This window comes from Lemur catta, chromosome 9, assembly GCF_020740605.2.
Source record: "Lemur catta isolate mLemCat1 chromosome 9, mLemCat1.pri, whole genome shotgun sequence".
NCBI lineage: Eukaryota > Metazoa > Chordata > Mammalia > Primates > Lemuridae > Lemur > Lemur catta.
The window spans coordinates 42,021,765-42,036,308 of NC_059136.1; the positions used below are offsets into that span (position 1 = coordinate 42,021,765).

Below are 14,544 nucleotides of genomic sequence, written 5' to 3' on the forward strand. Positions count from 1 at the left end.
CTGGGCTAGAGTGCTGTGGTATCAGCCTAGTTCATAGCAACCTCAAACTCCTGGGCTCAGGCAATCCTCCTGCCTCAGCCTCCCAAGTAGCTGGGACAACAGATGCTCCCCACCATGCCCAGCTAATTTTTTGTTTCTATTTTTAGTTGCCCGGTTAATTTTTTTTATTTTTTGGTGAGACGGGGGTCTCCCTCTTGCTCAGGCTGGTCTCGAACTTCTGACCTCAAGCGATCTTCCCGCCTCAGCCTTCCAGAGTTCTAGGATTATAGGCATGAGCCACTGCGCCCAAACAAAATTTTTAATTTTTGCATAGTCATTTTGGTCTTTATGTCTTGCAGATTTTGTATTTTTCTTTAGGAAAATTTTTCCCACCCTAAAATTATAAGAGAAATTTTTTTCTTTATTTCTTCTAGTATTTTTTTTTTTTTTTTTGAGACAAAGTCTCGCTCCATCACCCAGGCTGGAGTGCAGTGGCATGATCATAGCTCACTGCAGCCTTGGACTCTAGGGCTCAAATGATCCTCCCGCCTTGGCCTCTCAAGGTGCTGGGATTATAGGCATGAGCCACCACACCTGGCCTCTAGTACTTTTATAATTGTTTTTGTTTATTTGTTTTACTTATGTAATCTGTCTTGAATGTATTTTTGTGCATGCTTCAATGCTGGGGTATTGGTTGGAATTGCATTGATTGTATTAATGGATTTGGGGAGAATTGAAATATTTACAATATTGTGTTTTCCCACCTAGGAGCTTGGTATTTGTTTCCATTTATTCAAATTTTCCTGTATGTCCTTTGGTAAAACTTCAGAATTTTCTCCCAGTTAAGTTTGCTTTTAGATGTTTCTTAGTACTAAGGTATCCAGGAAGTTCTTGATGTATTGTCTTGATATAGCCTTGAAATTTATTATTTATTTAATAGTCAAATTTGTTATATTAAGTAAATCTGCTTATTTTTTTTTTAGTCCAGCTTCCCATCTACACTTTTCAATAAAGCATCCGCATACGCTTTCTTGGGAATACTACACTATGTTTCAATGTAAAGCTCACCTTGTGATGAGATTGATTGAAAATAGGATTAGTATGGAATTTATGTTACAAGTAAGTATTGAAGTTAAGAACTTAACAATGGTAAAGATCTGTTCTATATGTGTATAATCTGTATGCTACTCTGTAGAATAGGAGTCAGGGTATCCAGGTTTATAGTTTGCCCACTAGGAGTAACCAGAGCATTTTTTTTTTTTTTTTTTTTTTAAAGAGACAGGGTCTCACTTTGTTGCCTGCCCCGGCTGGAGTGCAGTGGTTCAATCATAGCTCACTGCAACCTTAAGCTCTTGGGCTCAGGCCATCCTTCTGCCTCAGCCTCCTGAGTAGCTAGGACTGCAGGCACCCAAGACCACCACATTTGGCTAGCATTTTTATGTGTTGTAGAGATGGGGTCTCAATATGTTGCCTAGGCTGGTCTCTAAATCCTGGCCTCAAGTGATCCTCCCATCTCGGCCTCCCAAAATACTGGAATTAAAGGCATGAACCACCATGCCCAGCAATAACCTGTGCTTTTTATTGGGTTTTCTTATATGCAGAATGGGTATCAATGCCTGAGCCTCTTAGCACATGATTACTTTGAAGATAGAATGTGGAGATGAAAGTAAAACCTATTTATGCATATGATTTTGTATTCTGTATTATGTTAAGGATGAAATGCCATTTGGAAATATTTTCAGTAGAAAACAAACCAATCTAAAAGATATTTATTTTTGCTATTGCTAAATTTTGGCATGTATTTTAAGCAAATTTTGATGTACACAGTTGTGATCTAATAGTTGAGATAGGAGAAACCAGATGTATTATAAGTGTTTAGCCATTTTTTCCATTGATAACATTCTTAGAGGTAGGTAAAAAAAGGACTTACATAATCTCTTGTAAAAGCATTTTAAGTTTGACCTTAAATTTGTTTACTCCTTCTGTCCTTCACCTTGCATTTAAAATGAAGAACAGAAACATTAAATGAGAGATGGTCCATAGAGAGCCACTCAAATTTTTGAAGTGGTATAAATCCTAGCAAGTATTATTAACTTTTTAATTTTTAAGTTCTATGTAAAACTCACAGCACATTAAATTATAGGTATTATATATTGTTATTGTAATTCTTAAACACTATATTCTTAGTCTACTACATCATTAACATTCGTTAATGTTTATATGAATAATGGTTTTATATTCTTTGCATGTTACTATTGCTAGTAGTCTTTACTAGAACAATCTGTATAATAATTTATGAAAGTATTGTCTTCTAGAATTGACTATAATAAAGTTATAGTGCAAACTGGGTATAGTATACAATTCAAAGCGATCTGTTATGTAAACTTACTAAATGATGCTTTTATCCTAATAGGTTTTCAATAAACTGCTAAGTCTGGCTAGTACTGCTTCATCACAGAAGTTCCAGTCACATATGTGGAGTCAGATGTTGGTTTCCACATCTGGGTTTTTGAAATCCATTTCAAATGTCTCTGGCAAAGACATCCAGCCTTTAATAAAGCAGTGGGTGTATCCTTTTTAATAGCAGTTCAACAATGTGGGGAAGGAAATTAGGTATGTGTATAAAAGGAGAAGGTGGAAGAGGGCCTTGAGGGAGTTAGAAGAAGTATGAACTGTTGATATTTCTAATAGTAGAAATAACCATGAACTGTGAATCATTTTCTCTAAGGTGCCTAGTAAACACTGAGGTACACACAAAGATATGTTCGTAATTGTAAGATTTGGCATATTTTGAAGTACTTCTTAGTATGTGAGTAAAGAAATAGGTTTGATGCTGGCCGAGGTAAATAATCCACCAGACAGGCCTGTAGGATTACTTGTAAAATGCAATCGTCTGGTGACTTTTAGATGTGGTTAGAGGTTGGCACAACTTGAGTAGTATCTTGGAATTTTGCAATTTTTGCATTTTTCATTTGAAAACAGTATTAATAACCCAGTATAGTGGTTTTGCTTCTTTAAAAACTCAAATTTCTCAGTGTTTCAGAAATTTTATTTAAATCTGGGGAAGGATTTTTCATAAGAATTCTGAATACTTTGCCACCTGGTTTACAGTGAAGTATGCTCTCAAACTCTGAGCTGGTAGGAATGCATTTGAAAATTATTAATACTGAATAACTTATTTTGTTTAGTACATATTTATTTCAGTATGTAAAATTTCCTTTACAATTCTTCAGAGACCAGAGTGGAGTGGTAAAATTTTATGGAAGTTTTGCATTTAATAGAAAACGAAATGTATTGGAATTGGAAATAAAACAAGATTATACATCTCCTGGAACTCAGAAATATGTGGTAAATGTTCTTTATGAAGTGGCCTTTTGCACTGCTGTCTTCCCAGTTTCAATAAAGGAAGGGCTAAGTGGTGGGGTTACTAATTAGGTGTTTCATAATGAGATTTTAAGGAGAATGAATTGAGAAAACATTGACTTTGTCAGTTGAAGGGAAGAGGAGGTACAGAGAGAGATTTCAGGGGACTCAGAGTCTCCCAATTTTCTCCATTCCCCTCTTCTTTGGCACCAGTTGCCTGTGTCTCCAAATACACATTTTGTGTAATATTGTTTTATATCTTTATATATAGCTATTTATACACATAAGCATACATATTGGTATTTTTCTATTACATCTTTTAACAGTATTTTTTTTTCTTTAAAGGGACCACTTAAAGTGACAGTACAAGAGTTAGATGGATCCTTCAATCATACATTGCAAATTGAAGAAAACAGCCTTAAACATGATATTCCCTGCCATTCCAAAAGCAGAAGGTAGGCATTAAATCATAACTATAAACTGAAAGTCCTGCAGATTAAAGTGCCAACATAAAATTTTGTTGTATACCTAATTTTTTAGTTAGAGAGCATGTTATCTAATATCTTTTTTCACCATTTTACTTCAAGTTAGCATTACCAAACATTCTTTGTTTGCTTTATGTTCTTGATGACATTTTTATCTTTAGAATGAATTGATTTTTACAATTTAGTTTTGAGAATCCTTATTTTGTAGGGAGAGGGTGAAGGGATAGAATAGAAGTTTGAGTCTTTGGATACAGGAAAGGTTAAAGATGTATAGCTTAAATTCAATCTTTCTAGTCTTGTTGGATTAATATCTACAGGAAATATTAGAAAAATTATGATTGAAGAGCTGAATATATCATGAAAAGCCCCTGCATCTTATTTATTATGTCTCCTCTTCCTTCTCTGTATCAGCATGCCTCTGCAGAACATTCTTGATGTCTTTCAATGGCAAATTGCCACTTTACTTCAAAAATGTCCAACAGTTCACCTTTTATTTAATGTATTTTTCCTTTACCACTTATTTAACTCAGTAATTAGTATATACTCTGAATAATGAAAGATGAGAACATTTCTGTACTTGCTGGAGAAATATCAGCATTTCAGGAACAGAAGTTTTATACTCATTACTATATTTAGTTCATTTCAGGCAGATGAGAATATCTATTAATTTTGAAAGCCTTCAAAGAACTTGATTCTGAAATCTTTCTGTAATTCTTACTCTGCGAAAATTCTTAATTCAGAGTGAAATCCTCATTTCTTTTTGTCCTATCTACCTCGGAAATTTGGAACATGTGATCGCTACTGTTAGGTTTTTTTTCTTTATAATAATAGTGTGTCATTTGAATATTCTTTGGTATGAGGAACACAGGAACACTTTGTTCTCTGTTCCTATTTTTTCTTTGCCCTTCCTAAGTTTTTAGAATGTTATCTACTAGGTTTTGTGATACAGGAATAATTTACATGGGAACAATTGCTTTTGTTTTTGCTTATCTTAAATTTTATGCATATTAATTAGTTCTACATCTTAATACTCTTAAAATGTTTTATTATTTAAATACTTTATTTCAAATGGGACAGAGCCTTGCACATGTAGCACACAGTTCAGAACTACTCACATCTCATTTCAAGCCCAGTCATTTTTCCATTTGTTATAAAGGATTTCTTTACTGATAGATTCTCTTATCTATGTAAAATTGTAGCTACCAGTTCTTGGGAATATATGTTTTATGTTGTTATTTAATTATATATTTCTGCTTCTTGTTAAAATTTGATCAGAAAAAGATTTTAATATTTACTTCATTCCCTCCAGCTTCAAAATAGATTGTGTTGTGTTTTAAATTTCATTACATTTGATATCTGTTTTTCCTTAGGATATCTTTCAATGTTGTGAGAAATCCTTTGTGTTTTTTTTTTCCTTTTGAAAATATTAATTAAGGGGGTACAATTGGTTTTGTTACAGGATATCTTGTATAATGCTTTAGTCAGGGCTCTTTTTGTGTCTATCACCACAATAGGATTCATTTGTACCAGATAGGTAAGTTTTTATCCCACACCCACCCTCCTATCCTCCGAAATCCTTTATTTAAACTTTAGCTATTCTCAATCTCCATATAGAATTGGAAATCTCATAATTTTTGAACTTACTTTTCCTTAAATATAGGAATAAAAAGAAAAAAATCCCACTGATGAATGGAGAAGAAGTTGATATGGATCTTTCTGCAATGGAGTAAGTTAGTTAAATTAAATTTAAGGGTACAGTATTTTCTGTGTTCTCATTTGTCTCATTTGTTATGCTTTATCTAAAAGTATGTAATTTTCCTCCAAAGGAGTGCTTTTAAAACTTTTTAAAATAAATAGAAATCCTATGTTAAGAACAAGTTTTACATAAAGTCATAACTAATCAAAGAGATTAAAGTAAGTCTGCCTTGGCCTAGGTGAAATTAAGAGGAAATTCATTATGGTTGTGGAGGTGGGCACAGGCTTCACTAGGCAGCTTTCTTGCTCTCTCTTGGTGGCCTAGAGCAGTGCTTCTCATGCTCTAACACACATGTAAAATCACTTGGATATGTTAAAATACAGTCTCTCATCTAGTACTACACTTGTGGAGCCTGGTAGTTTGCATTTCTCTCATGAGCTCCCAGGTGATATTGATTCTATTTGTCTTTGGAACAAGGCTCCAGGGCACTTTGAGACTCCCTGTGTTTGCAAAACAATTTAAAAACCACTGTTCTAAATTTTATGTGGTAATTATTGATTGACAGTGTTTTATTTTTAAATAAAATACAACTCAAACTTTCATCCATTCTGTGCCTGTATACTTTTTTATAAAATATCTATAATTATTTACTAACTTGGTTGCCAAATTATCACTACTGTTTATATATAGATTATGTTCACTGATCTTGCCCTTCAACATCAGTGTTAATTTTAATTTTTCCATAGCAAATACTATGCCTATAGTAAGTACCCAGTAGTATTTGTTGAGTTGAATTAATATTACAGGTAGTATTGTTTTGATGAAAGTGTGGACATAGACTAAATTTTTTAAACTGTGCTTGTTACTTTGAGAAGTACATGAGGATAAAGTTATGATATGCCTCCAAATTACGATTTTAGAACTTGCTCTTTGAAAAAGGTGATAATGACTCTAGCATTTTTAAAAAGCTTTAAAAATCTAAACAAATTATTGTAGTAAAATAAAGGCTTTCTTTTCTTAGTCACAAATTGATTTCCAATAAAGGATGGTATTTATAGCCACAGTCAATTATTAAGGCTATAGGAAGTTAAATGAAGAAATTTGTCTCATTCTCTTTTTTCATGTCACATAATCACAAATCAAAATCCCAAAAATAACATTTTCAGATGGAAAATGAAAAATTCAGTGTCCTTTGTGGCAACTATTTTCTTACCCTTGAAGATCTTTTCAACAAGATAGATGTAGATTAGGCACTGTGAGAAAGTTGAAATATATTAAACGTAATGAGAAATTTGTCAGTGCAATTTAAAAAATGAATACAGTAAAAGTCCAGGCAGCTTTGAATACTATGTCTAACTTCTGGTAAATAAATCCTTTGTTTTTTTTTTCCTCTAAATATATAGAAGTTTTAATTAGCTGGGCATGGTGGCACATGCCTGTAGTCCCAGCTACCCGGGAGGCTGAGGCAGTAGGATCGCTTAAGCCCAGGAGTTTGAGGTTGCTGTGAGCTAGGCTGATGCCATGGCACTCACTCTAGCTCGGGCAACAAAGCGAGACTCTGTCTCAAAAAAAAAAATTAAATAAATAAATATATAGAAGTTTTAAAGGTTAAAATAAATAAAAAAGAAAATTTTATTTTCTTTCAGTGCTGATTCCCCTTTGCTGTGGATAAGGATAGACCCAGATATGTCAGTATTAAGGAAGGTAGAATTTGAGCAAGCTGATTTTATGTGGCAGTATCAGCTCCGCTATGAGAGGGACGTTGTTGCACAGCAGGAATCCATTTTGGCCTTGGAAAAATTCCCTACTCCAGCATCCCGGCTTGCACTCACTGATATTTTAGAACAAGAGCAGTGTTTCTACCGAGTAAGAATGTCAGCTTGCTTCTGCCTTGCAAAGGTGAGATTATATATAGCAGAAAGGAAACAAGATGACTACTATATATATATTTTTTTAAACCTCTGAAAATGAATTAAAGTTCATATAGTCTTTAAATTTACTTGGTAGTTGATTCTTTGAAAGCTTTGCCAAATACTTTCAGCAGGACTGTTTTGAAGGAAGCATGTTTTGACCTGAAAATAGATATGCACAAAAATTCTATAATTGTCAAATTGAGAAGTCAGATTTTAAAATCAAAGAAAATTTTTACCATTTTATTGAATTGCCAACCTCATTTTTAAAGCAAAGAATATATTTGGTAAGAAATTCCTTGACTTATGTTTTACATTATATACATGAGATCAGTAATCTTAATTTTCCCAGTGTTTTAATTATTTCACATTGATTTGGGCTTAGTAATCAGTATTAGCAGTAAATAATTTAGAATGATAGGCTCTATATTTAACATTCTAGAAAAGTTAATTTGTTAAGAAAACCAAATGTTTTTCTTTATATGCAAAAAATATGAAGGTTGAACAAATGAAAACCAGAAAAATGCAGATAAAATTTTGGCCAGAAATTATATTTTCCAGGTATTTAAAAAGCATCATGATAATAGGTTCATTCCCATGTAGTGACTCTTGAATTCCTCACTGCTAAATTCATTTGTCTTACATTTCTACAAATTATAATGGTGTAGATTTGTTTTACTTTTAATAACAAGTGAGTAGTTGAATTCCTATGTTCTCAGATATCTGAGGGAAAACAATGATTTTCTTTGATAATCATCTGCTAAGGATATAATTTCCTTGCTTCTATAAAGATCTTTGTGATTCTTGCATACTAAGATTTCAGCAGATCCATAAAGTTGTAGAATATGTTGTTTAAAAGTTAATTATAATTTTCTTTTCAGGCATGTTTTTTATATTCCCTAAAAATATCAGTAGCAACATGTGGATTTTTTTGTAAAGCCTTAAATGTTAGCACTGCATTTGGCTTGTTTTTCAATTAGGGTAGATTGAAAAACCTCTAAAATCCATGGTGTTGTTTCTGTTTGATAAATTTAAAATATTAGAATTATATCTGCCTAAGTGAATAAAGACAAACTTATTCAAAATAGAAGTATTTTGGACACATTTTCCTAAAACATAAAATACTGCAATTTAGAAATTAACTTGTAGTAAATAATTGTAAGTACACATAAGAATTTTTTTGGAGGGTGAATTTGTATATTTTCTTAAAAATGGTGATAAAATGCTAAATTATATTAAATTTCTGAGAATTGAAATTATTGAAAACTAATCCAGTTGTAGTATCAATAACTTTTAGAAAGCTCTTTTATTTATTTAAAAATATGTTTTCAGTGATGATGGAAATTATTTCATTTTCTAATGGTTTGCAGATTGCGAATTCAATGGTGAGCACATGGACAGGACCACCAGCCATGAAGTCACTCTTTACTAGAATGTTTTGTTGTAAAACTTGTCCAAACATTGTGAAAACAAACAACTTCATGAGCTTTCAAAGTTATTTTCTACAGAAGGTACAGTTTATTTCTAATTTTCTCATGGTGGTTTTTATATATCTCAGTTTAGCTTGGAGACTGTTCAAATAATAGGTGTGTTTACTTTCTTTGCCTTTGTTCTTTTTTTGCATGTAAAGTTTTTTCCAAAACTTTAAGTGATTGTTCACTGTCTTTATGATCTGTGTATAAGTAACTCACTGTCCACGTTAGTACTAAAGTGAATAGAAATGGTTAATTTGCCTTTTTGGTTGATCACGTGGGGTAGGGAGAGGTGGGTAAGCCCTTCTGATGGCAGTCCTTCTAGAATGTGGACAGCACATCTGAGTCCATAGAGCTATAATTTTAGTCCTAGCTCTGTTACTCAGTAGCAATTTGCATCATGGACAAGTTTCTTAACCTTCTAAGCCTCAGTCTACTCAACTATAAAATTTATCTTTTTTAGAATTAAGTAAGATCAAGTATGTAAAGTGTTTTATACTATACTTATTACGTAGTAAGTTTTCTGTAGATGGTCATTTAGAAAGTAGTGATGTGGAATGGTTAGAGTCACTGTTTGAGGAAAGGATATGGGAATGGCAGGGTGGTTAGCATTTTGGTGATTTGGAAATCATTTGTATAGTTTTTTTGAGTAATTTAATAATGATGGCAGAGATCAGATTAACTAGATTGAACTAGAAAGGAAGAGTGAAGTTGAAGTAGAGAAAACTAATAAAGCCTATTCTTTTAGTTGAAGAATATGAGAAAGGGGACTATGTTGAGGATAAAGCAAGGTTGATAAAAGAACCTTTTGGGTTTGTTTTGTTTTGTACAGAGGAAAAAGAAATTTGAAGCATGTTTGGCACAGTGAAGAGGGAAAGAGAGAATAGTCAAGTGGGAGAAAGTAAATATAAAAGAAGATGTGCCAAGTTCTGAAGGTGTTAGTAGGGGGTAGGGCACAGTAAGGAAGTAAATTTTAGAAAAGATAAGAACATACCTTTTTTGGAGGCAGGTACAATGCAGATTGAAAACAAGTGAAAAGATAGATGTTCAGGGGGGTGTTAGGCACGCTGAAATTTATGTATGATAGAAGGAAAAGTAAAAAGATTGCACATCAGCATTGGGGTGCCTGTTAGGAGTGACAGTCATGATATGTTTACAGCAGATTTATCAACAAGACAGATTCAGGATGATCCAGGTTGAGGAAAGATTATACCGGTATGATCAAAGAAGTCTGTGGCATCCTGTTATTTTATTTTTAAGAACTGAACATTGGATAGTACTTAAATGTGTTACTCAGCTCTGTATTGCCGTTTCACTAATTTATGGTTTGGAAACAAGTTAATTTCTATGTCTACTTAATATATCCCCTTCATTATGCCCTTGTGCTTCCATATACCTTAGATCAATGTTTCAAATTGGAGTTGTGAACCATTAGTGAGGGGGTCATGAAATCAATTTAGAAGTTTGTGTTCGTTTTTTAAAATAAAAGAAAACAAAATAGGCAGTATCTCGGTGCTTCACATGTGATGAGGGTAAGTATAAGGCTTTTTTGGTTTTATTTTTTAGTTTGTATACATTGCATGTGAAGTGTGTATGTGTATGTTAGGTTGAGTTATAAAGTGTATTTTTTACTGTGAGTTGCTGTCAAAAAAGATAGAAAGTCAGTGCTTTTAGACCAATTTACCTGTTATAATACTTCTAGTGGGCAGGAAAGAAAGAGAGAGGTTTGGTGCCTAAATCAAACTTGAGTCCCAAAAGGGCAGAATAGGCATAGGGCACATATTTCTATGGAAAAGAGCCTTTCCCTCAGTTGTCCTTATAGCATTAACATTGACTATTGTTGTTCCTGTTTCCTCTGTTCCTTTAGGCAAGCAAAGAGCCATCTTCCTTTCTGACCTCCAATTTAGAGGGTATAGTTATTTTGAGTAAGAGGGGATAGTCCATATCTACCCATGTGTTAAGGACTAAGATGTCTATTCATCTGTAGTTCTGCCTAGAACTTAGTTAGCTTTGTTTTACTGATGGAGTTACTACTGTGTATGAGTCATGCTTCTACTTTGAAAAGTTGCGTATGAAAATTTGGAAAGGAGAAAGTTAGGTTGGATTTCAGATAATATGCCATTTTTCCTTGGGTTGAGGATTGAGTGTTCCGAGAATCAGTATGTTCTAAGACTGATGATTGAGCTCTGCCATATGCCACATGACTCCAGCTACTGTATCATTTAATCCTAAAACTGGTTGTGAGGAAATGAGGCTTCTATTCAGTAAGCAACTAGCTAAAGACATCTACCTTAGTAGATAGTAGAGTTTGGAGTTGAATAATGGTCTGTCTACTGCTAAAACTCATACCCTTTACGCTGAATCACATGAAAGTGAATTTATACAATTTAGATTATAAGTATTTCCTCTGGCAAATGAGGATGAAGGCACGTGGCCTGCAGAGTGTGTCCAGTCATGCAGCTCTGCCCTTGGTTTCCTGCCCAGCTCTTCTGTTTGAAGGCTTTGAGATTAGCATCCTCAGTGGGAGGGGTTGGGGGAGAGAGGGCTAAGGCTCCATCCAGATACCTATGTCAATGGATTGTAGTAATGAAAATGGAAAAGTTAGGTTATGTGCTTAAAATAAGTCTTTTTTTTTTTTGTAGACTATGCCAGTTGCGATGGCTTTATTAAGAGATGTTCATAACCTTTGTCCCAAAGAAGTCTTAACATTTATTTTAGACTTAATCAAGTACAATGATAACAGGAAAAATAAGGTAAGTTTCTTTTCTTAATATTGTAAAACCACCCAGTGATATTTTGTTTTTAAAGATCTATTTAGTCTACAGACTCATAGTTGAGTCCATGGTACTTGAAACTTCTAAGGATAGAGACTTATAAACATGATTTATTAGAATAACTAGTAGATGAAAACCAAGATTAATTGGTTTTTAAATGTTCCTCAAGTCTCTTATAATGTGGAGATAGTAGTGTATCAGATTTTGGGGAGCCAGCTAAAATTTCTCTTGCTCAAGTCTGACAGCACAATTTTATTTTTGTTTTTATTTTACCAAATGATACCAAGAAAATAATTCCCAATTGGAATTAACTTGTTTATTGATGAATTTGATTTTTTTTAATCATTGTGTGTTTTTATTCATTTATTTAGCAAATAGCTATTGGATGCTATGCTTCAAAAGTTATTTCACCTTTCTTGTTACCAGTCTAACAATCATTAAATGTTTTGAGAATATATACTATGCTAGGTAGTGTACCATGTTAAATAGTAATAGAAAGAAAAGATGGTTGATGTTTTCAGGAGCTTCATTTATTCATTAAAAATTTATTGAACAAGTGCTGTATATTAGTCTGATTCTTGGCCCTCAAGGATGCAGCCTAGTAGGGGAATCAGACAAGCAGTTAACAGTCAAATGTGATAATTGCTACAATGGAAGCATACATGATTTCCTAGTACAGTCTTCTCTCAGTATCCATGGGGGATTTGTTTCAGAACCCCCTTCAGATACCAAAGTCTACAGATACTTAAGTCGCTTATATAAATGGTGTGTAGTATTTGCATATAACCTACTCACATCCTCTTGTATGCTTTATATCATCTCTAGATTACTTATAACTAATATAATGTAAAGGCTATGTAAACCATTGTTATATTGTTTAGGGAATAATAGTAAGAAAAAAGTCTTGTCCATATTCAGTACAGCCACAACCATCCATTTTTTTTCTTGAATATTTTTGATCCAAGATTGTTGAATTCATGGGTGGAAAACCTATAGAAGTGGAACCCATAGATGTAGAGGGCTGACTATAGTGCCTATTTTCAAGGATGTGGGGAGAAAGACTCAGGGAAGTTTTGTATAGAGGTGGTGACCCTCAGCCTGAGTCATAAAGATGAATAGGATTTTTCCAGAGTATGAATAAGAGCAGTCTAGGAAGGTCATTCCAGATGGAAGGAACTGTCCATGCAAAGATATATGTAATTCTTAGGATAATTCAAATTGATGAAAAGTTTAATATAACATTATAATGGTAAAAAAAAAATACAGCCATGTTTATTAAAAGATAATTGGTAATGAAAATTAAGAAAATTTTGCCTTTCTAAATAACATTCAAATATTTTAAACTTAAAAGACTTCTTAAAAAATAAATGCTTTAGAAGAATACGTTAAGAATACATTATAGCTGATTCACTTTTTCTTGCTATTTGTGAATACTGTTGACTTCCTCTTTGATAGGCTCTATGATAATTGGTCTCTTCCAGAACACTGTATACTAGGGACATAGGAGTTCAAGGATGTCTTTTAGTTGCCTTTGTCATGGGTCCAACTTTTTTTGATGAGTAGCAAGCTCATCTAGGCAGACCCATTTTCAGAAGCATGTGCTTTATTTTTTCATTATTATTTTGCTTAAGTGGCTCAGATTTTCGTGTAATTTAACACTAAGAATAAAACAAATAAAATTTCTAATTAGAAATTTCATTTAGTGCTTTATTTCAATCAATACTTAGCTGTCTAAGTAGTTCCCAAGGAAATTTTATGTAACGGACTGTGTAACTGGTTGTATCTCTCATTATTTCCCTTAAAAGTTCTTAATTTCAGGACCACATGAAAGGTTTTTCAGCTATCAATCTTGAAATTGTATTGGCCTACTCATAGGAAGCCCTCAAATATATCCATAAAACATAATTACTGTTATTTTTTGTTATTGGAATTACTATTTCATGCTTGATTTGGGGGTTTGACTCCCATATCATAATGATAATTATTATTGTTGTTATTATTATTTTGAGACAGGGTTTGGCTATGTTGCCCAGGCTGGAGTGCAGTGGCGTGATCATAGCTCACTGCAGCCTCAAACTCCTGGGCTCAAGCGATCCTCCTGCCTCAACCTCCTAAGTAACTGGGACTACAGGTGTGCACTACTGCACCTGGCTAATTTTTCTATTTTCTGTAGAGGCGGGGTCTTGCTATGTTGCTCAGGCTGCTCTCAAACTCCTGAGCTCAAGTGATCCTCCGCCTTGGTCTTCCGAAGTGCTAGGAGTTCAGGTGTAAGCTAAAAGTCTAATCAGTTTTTATAGTTAGATGCTGTAAATTAAGCAGTTTCATAAGATTAGCACCTGAGGATACTAAGGATAGCGTAAGTGCAAATAATATTAATAACAACAGTAACACTAATAATAGCTTACTTCTTGCGTGTTCCATGCCCTATACCAAAACATGAATAATTTAATGTAATCCTCACTAGACCTCTGAAATAGGTACTATTATTACTATCCCAATTTTCATGTAAGCAGATTGAGGGTTATAAAGGTTAAGAGATTTACCCAAAGTCATATGTATAGGAGACCCAGGAATCAAATCCAGATCTGTCTGATATCAAAGTTTATTCTCTTAAAAATTGTGGTTGGGAGAAAGAGGTTATATTGTCATTTAAAGATTCACAGATTAATGAATTATAACTACCAAAAAAGATGTGATTGGGTGAGCATCTATTTAGTTGATTAAATTATCAATTTTTTTCCGTTTTTGCTTTTTGAAGTAGCTTGCTTCCAACCACAATAATTTTTCTTAGAGAGCTTTGGTTAAAAAGGAGAGTGACACATAGATATAAAGTTTTTAAAGTCTATGAGAAGAAATGACAGATTT

At 33.4% G+C, this 14,544-nt stretch overlaps 1 protein-coding gene across 2 annotated transcripts in view; it reads left to right on the forward strand.

Annotated features, from left to right (window-relative positions):
• TAF2 (TATA-box binding protein associated factor 2) overlaps window positions 1–14,544 on the forward strand; it is a 73,593-nt gene that overhangs the window by 28,492 nt on the left and 30,557 nt on the right. For both annotated transcript variants that reach the window (XM_045560492.1, XM_045560491.1), the window contains exons 11-18: window positions 963–1,098; window positions 2,393–2,547; window positions 3,213–3,327; window positions 3,688–3,797; window positions 5,488–5,553; window positions 7,170–7,422; window positions 8,804–8,944; window positions 11,548–11,658. In XM_045560492.1, coding sequence (XP_045416448.1) covers window positions 963–1,098; window positions 2,393–2,547; window positions 3,213–3,327; window positions 3,688–3,797; window positions 5,488–5,553; window positions 7,170–7,422; window positions 8,804–8,944; window positions 11,548–11,658 — 1,087 coding nt within the window. The remainder of the gene's footprint in view (window positions 1–962; window positions 1,099–2,392; window positions 2,548–3,212; window positions 3,328–3,687; window positions 3,798–5,487; window positions 5,554–7,169; window positions 7,423–8,803; window positions 8,945–11,547; window positions 11,659–14,544) is intronic.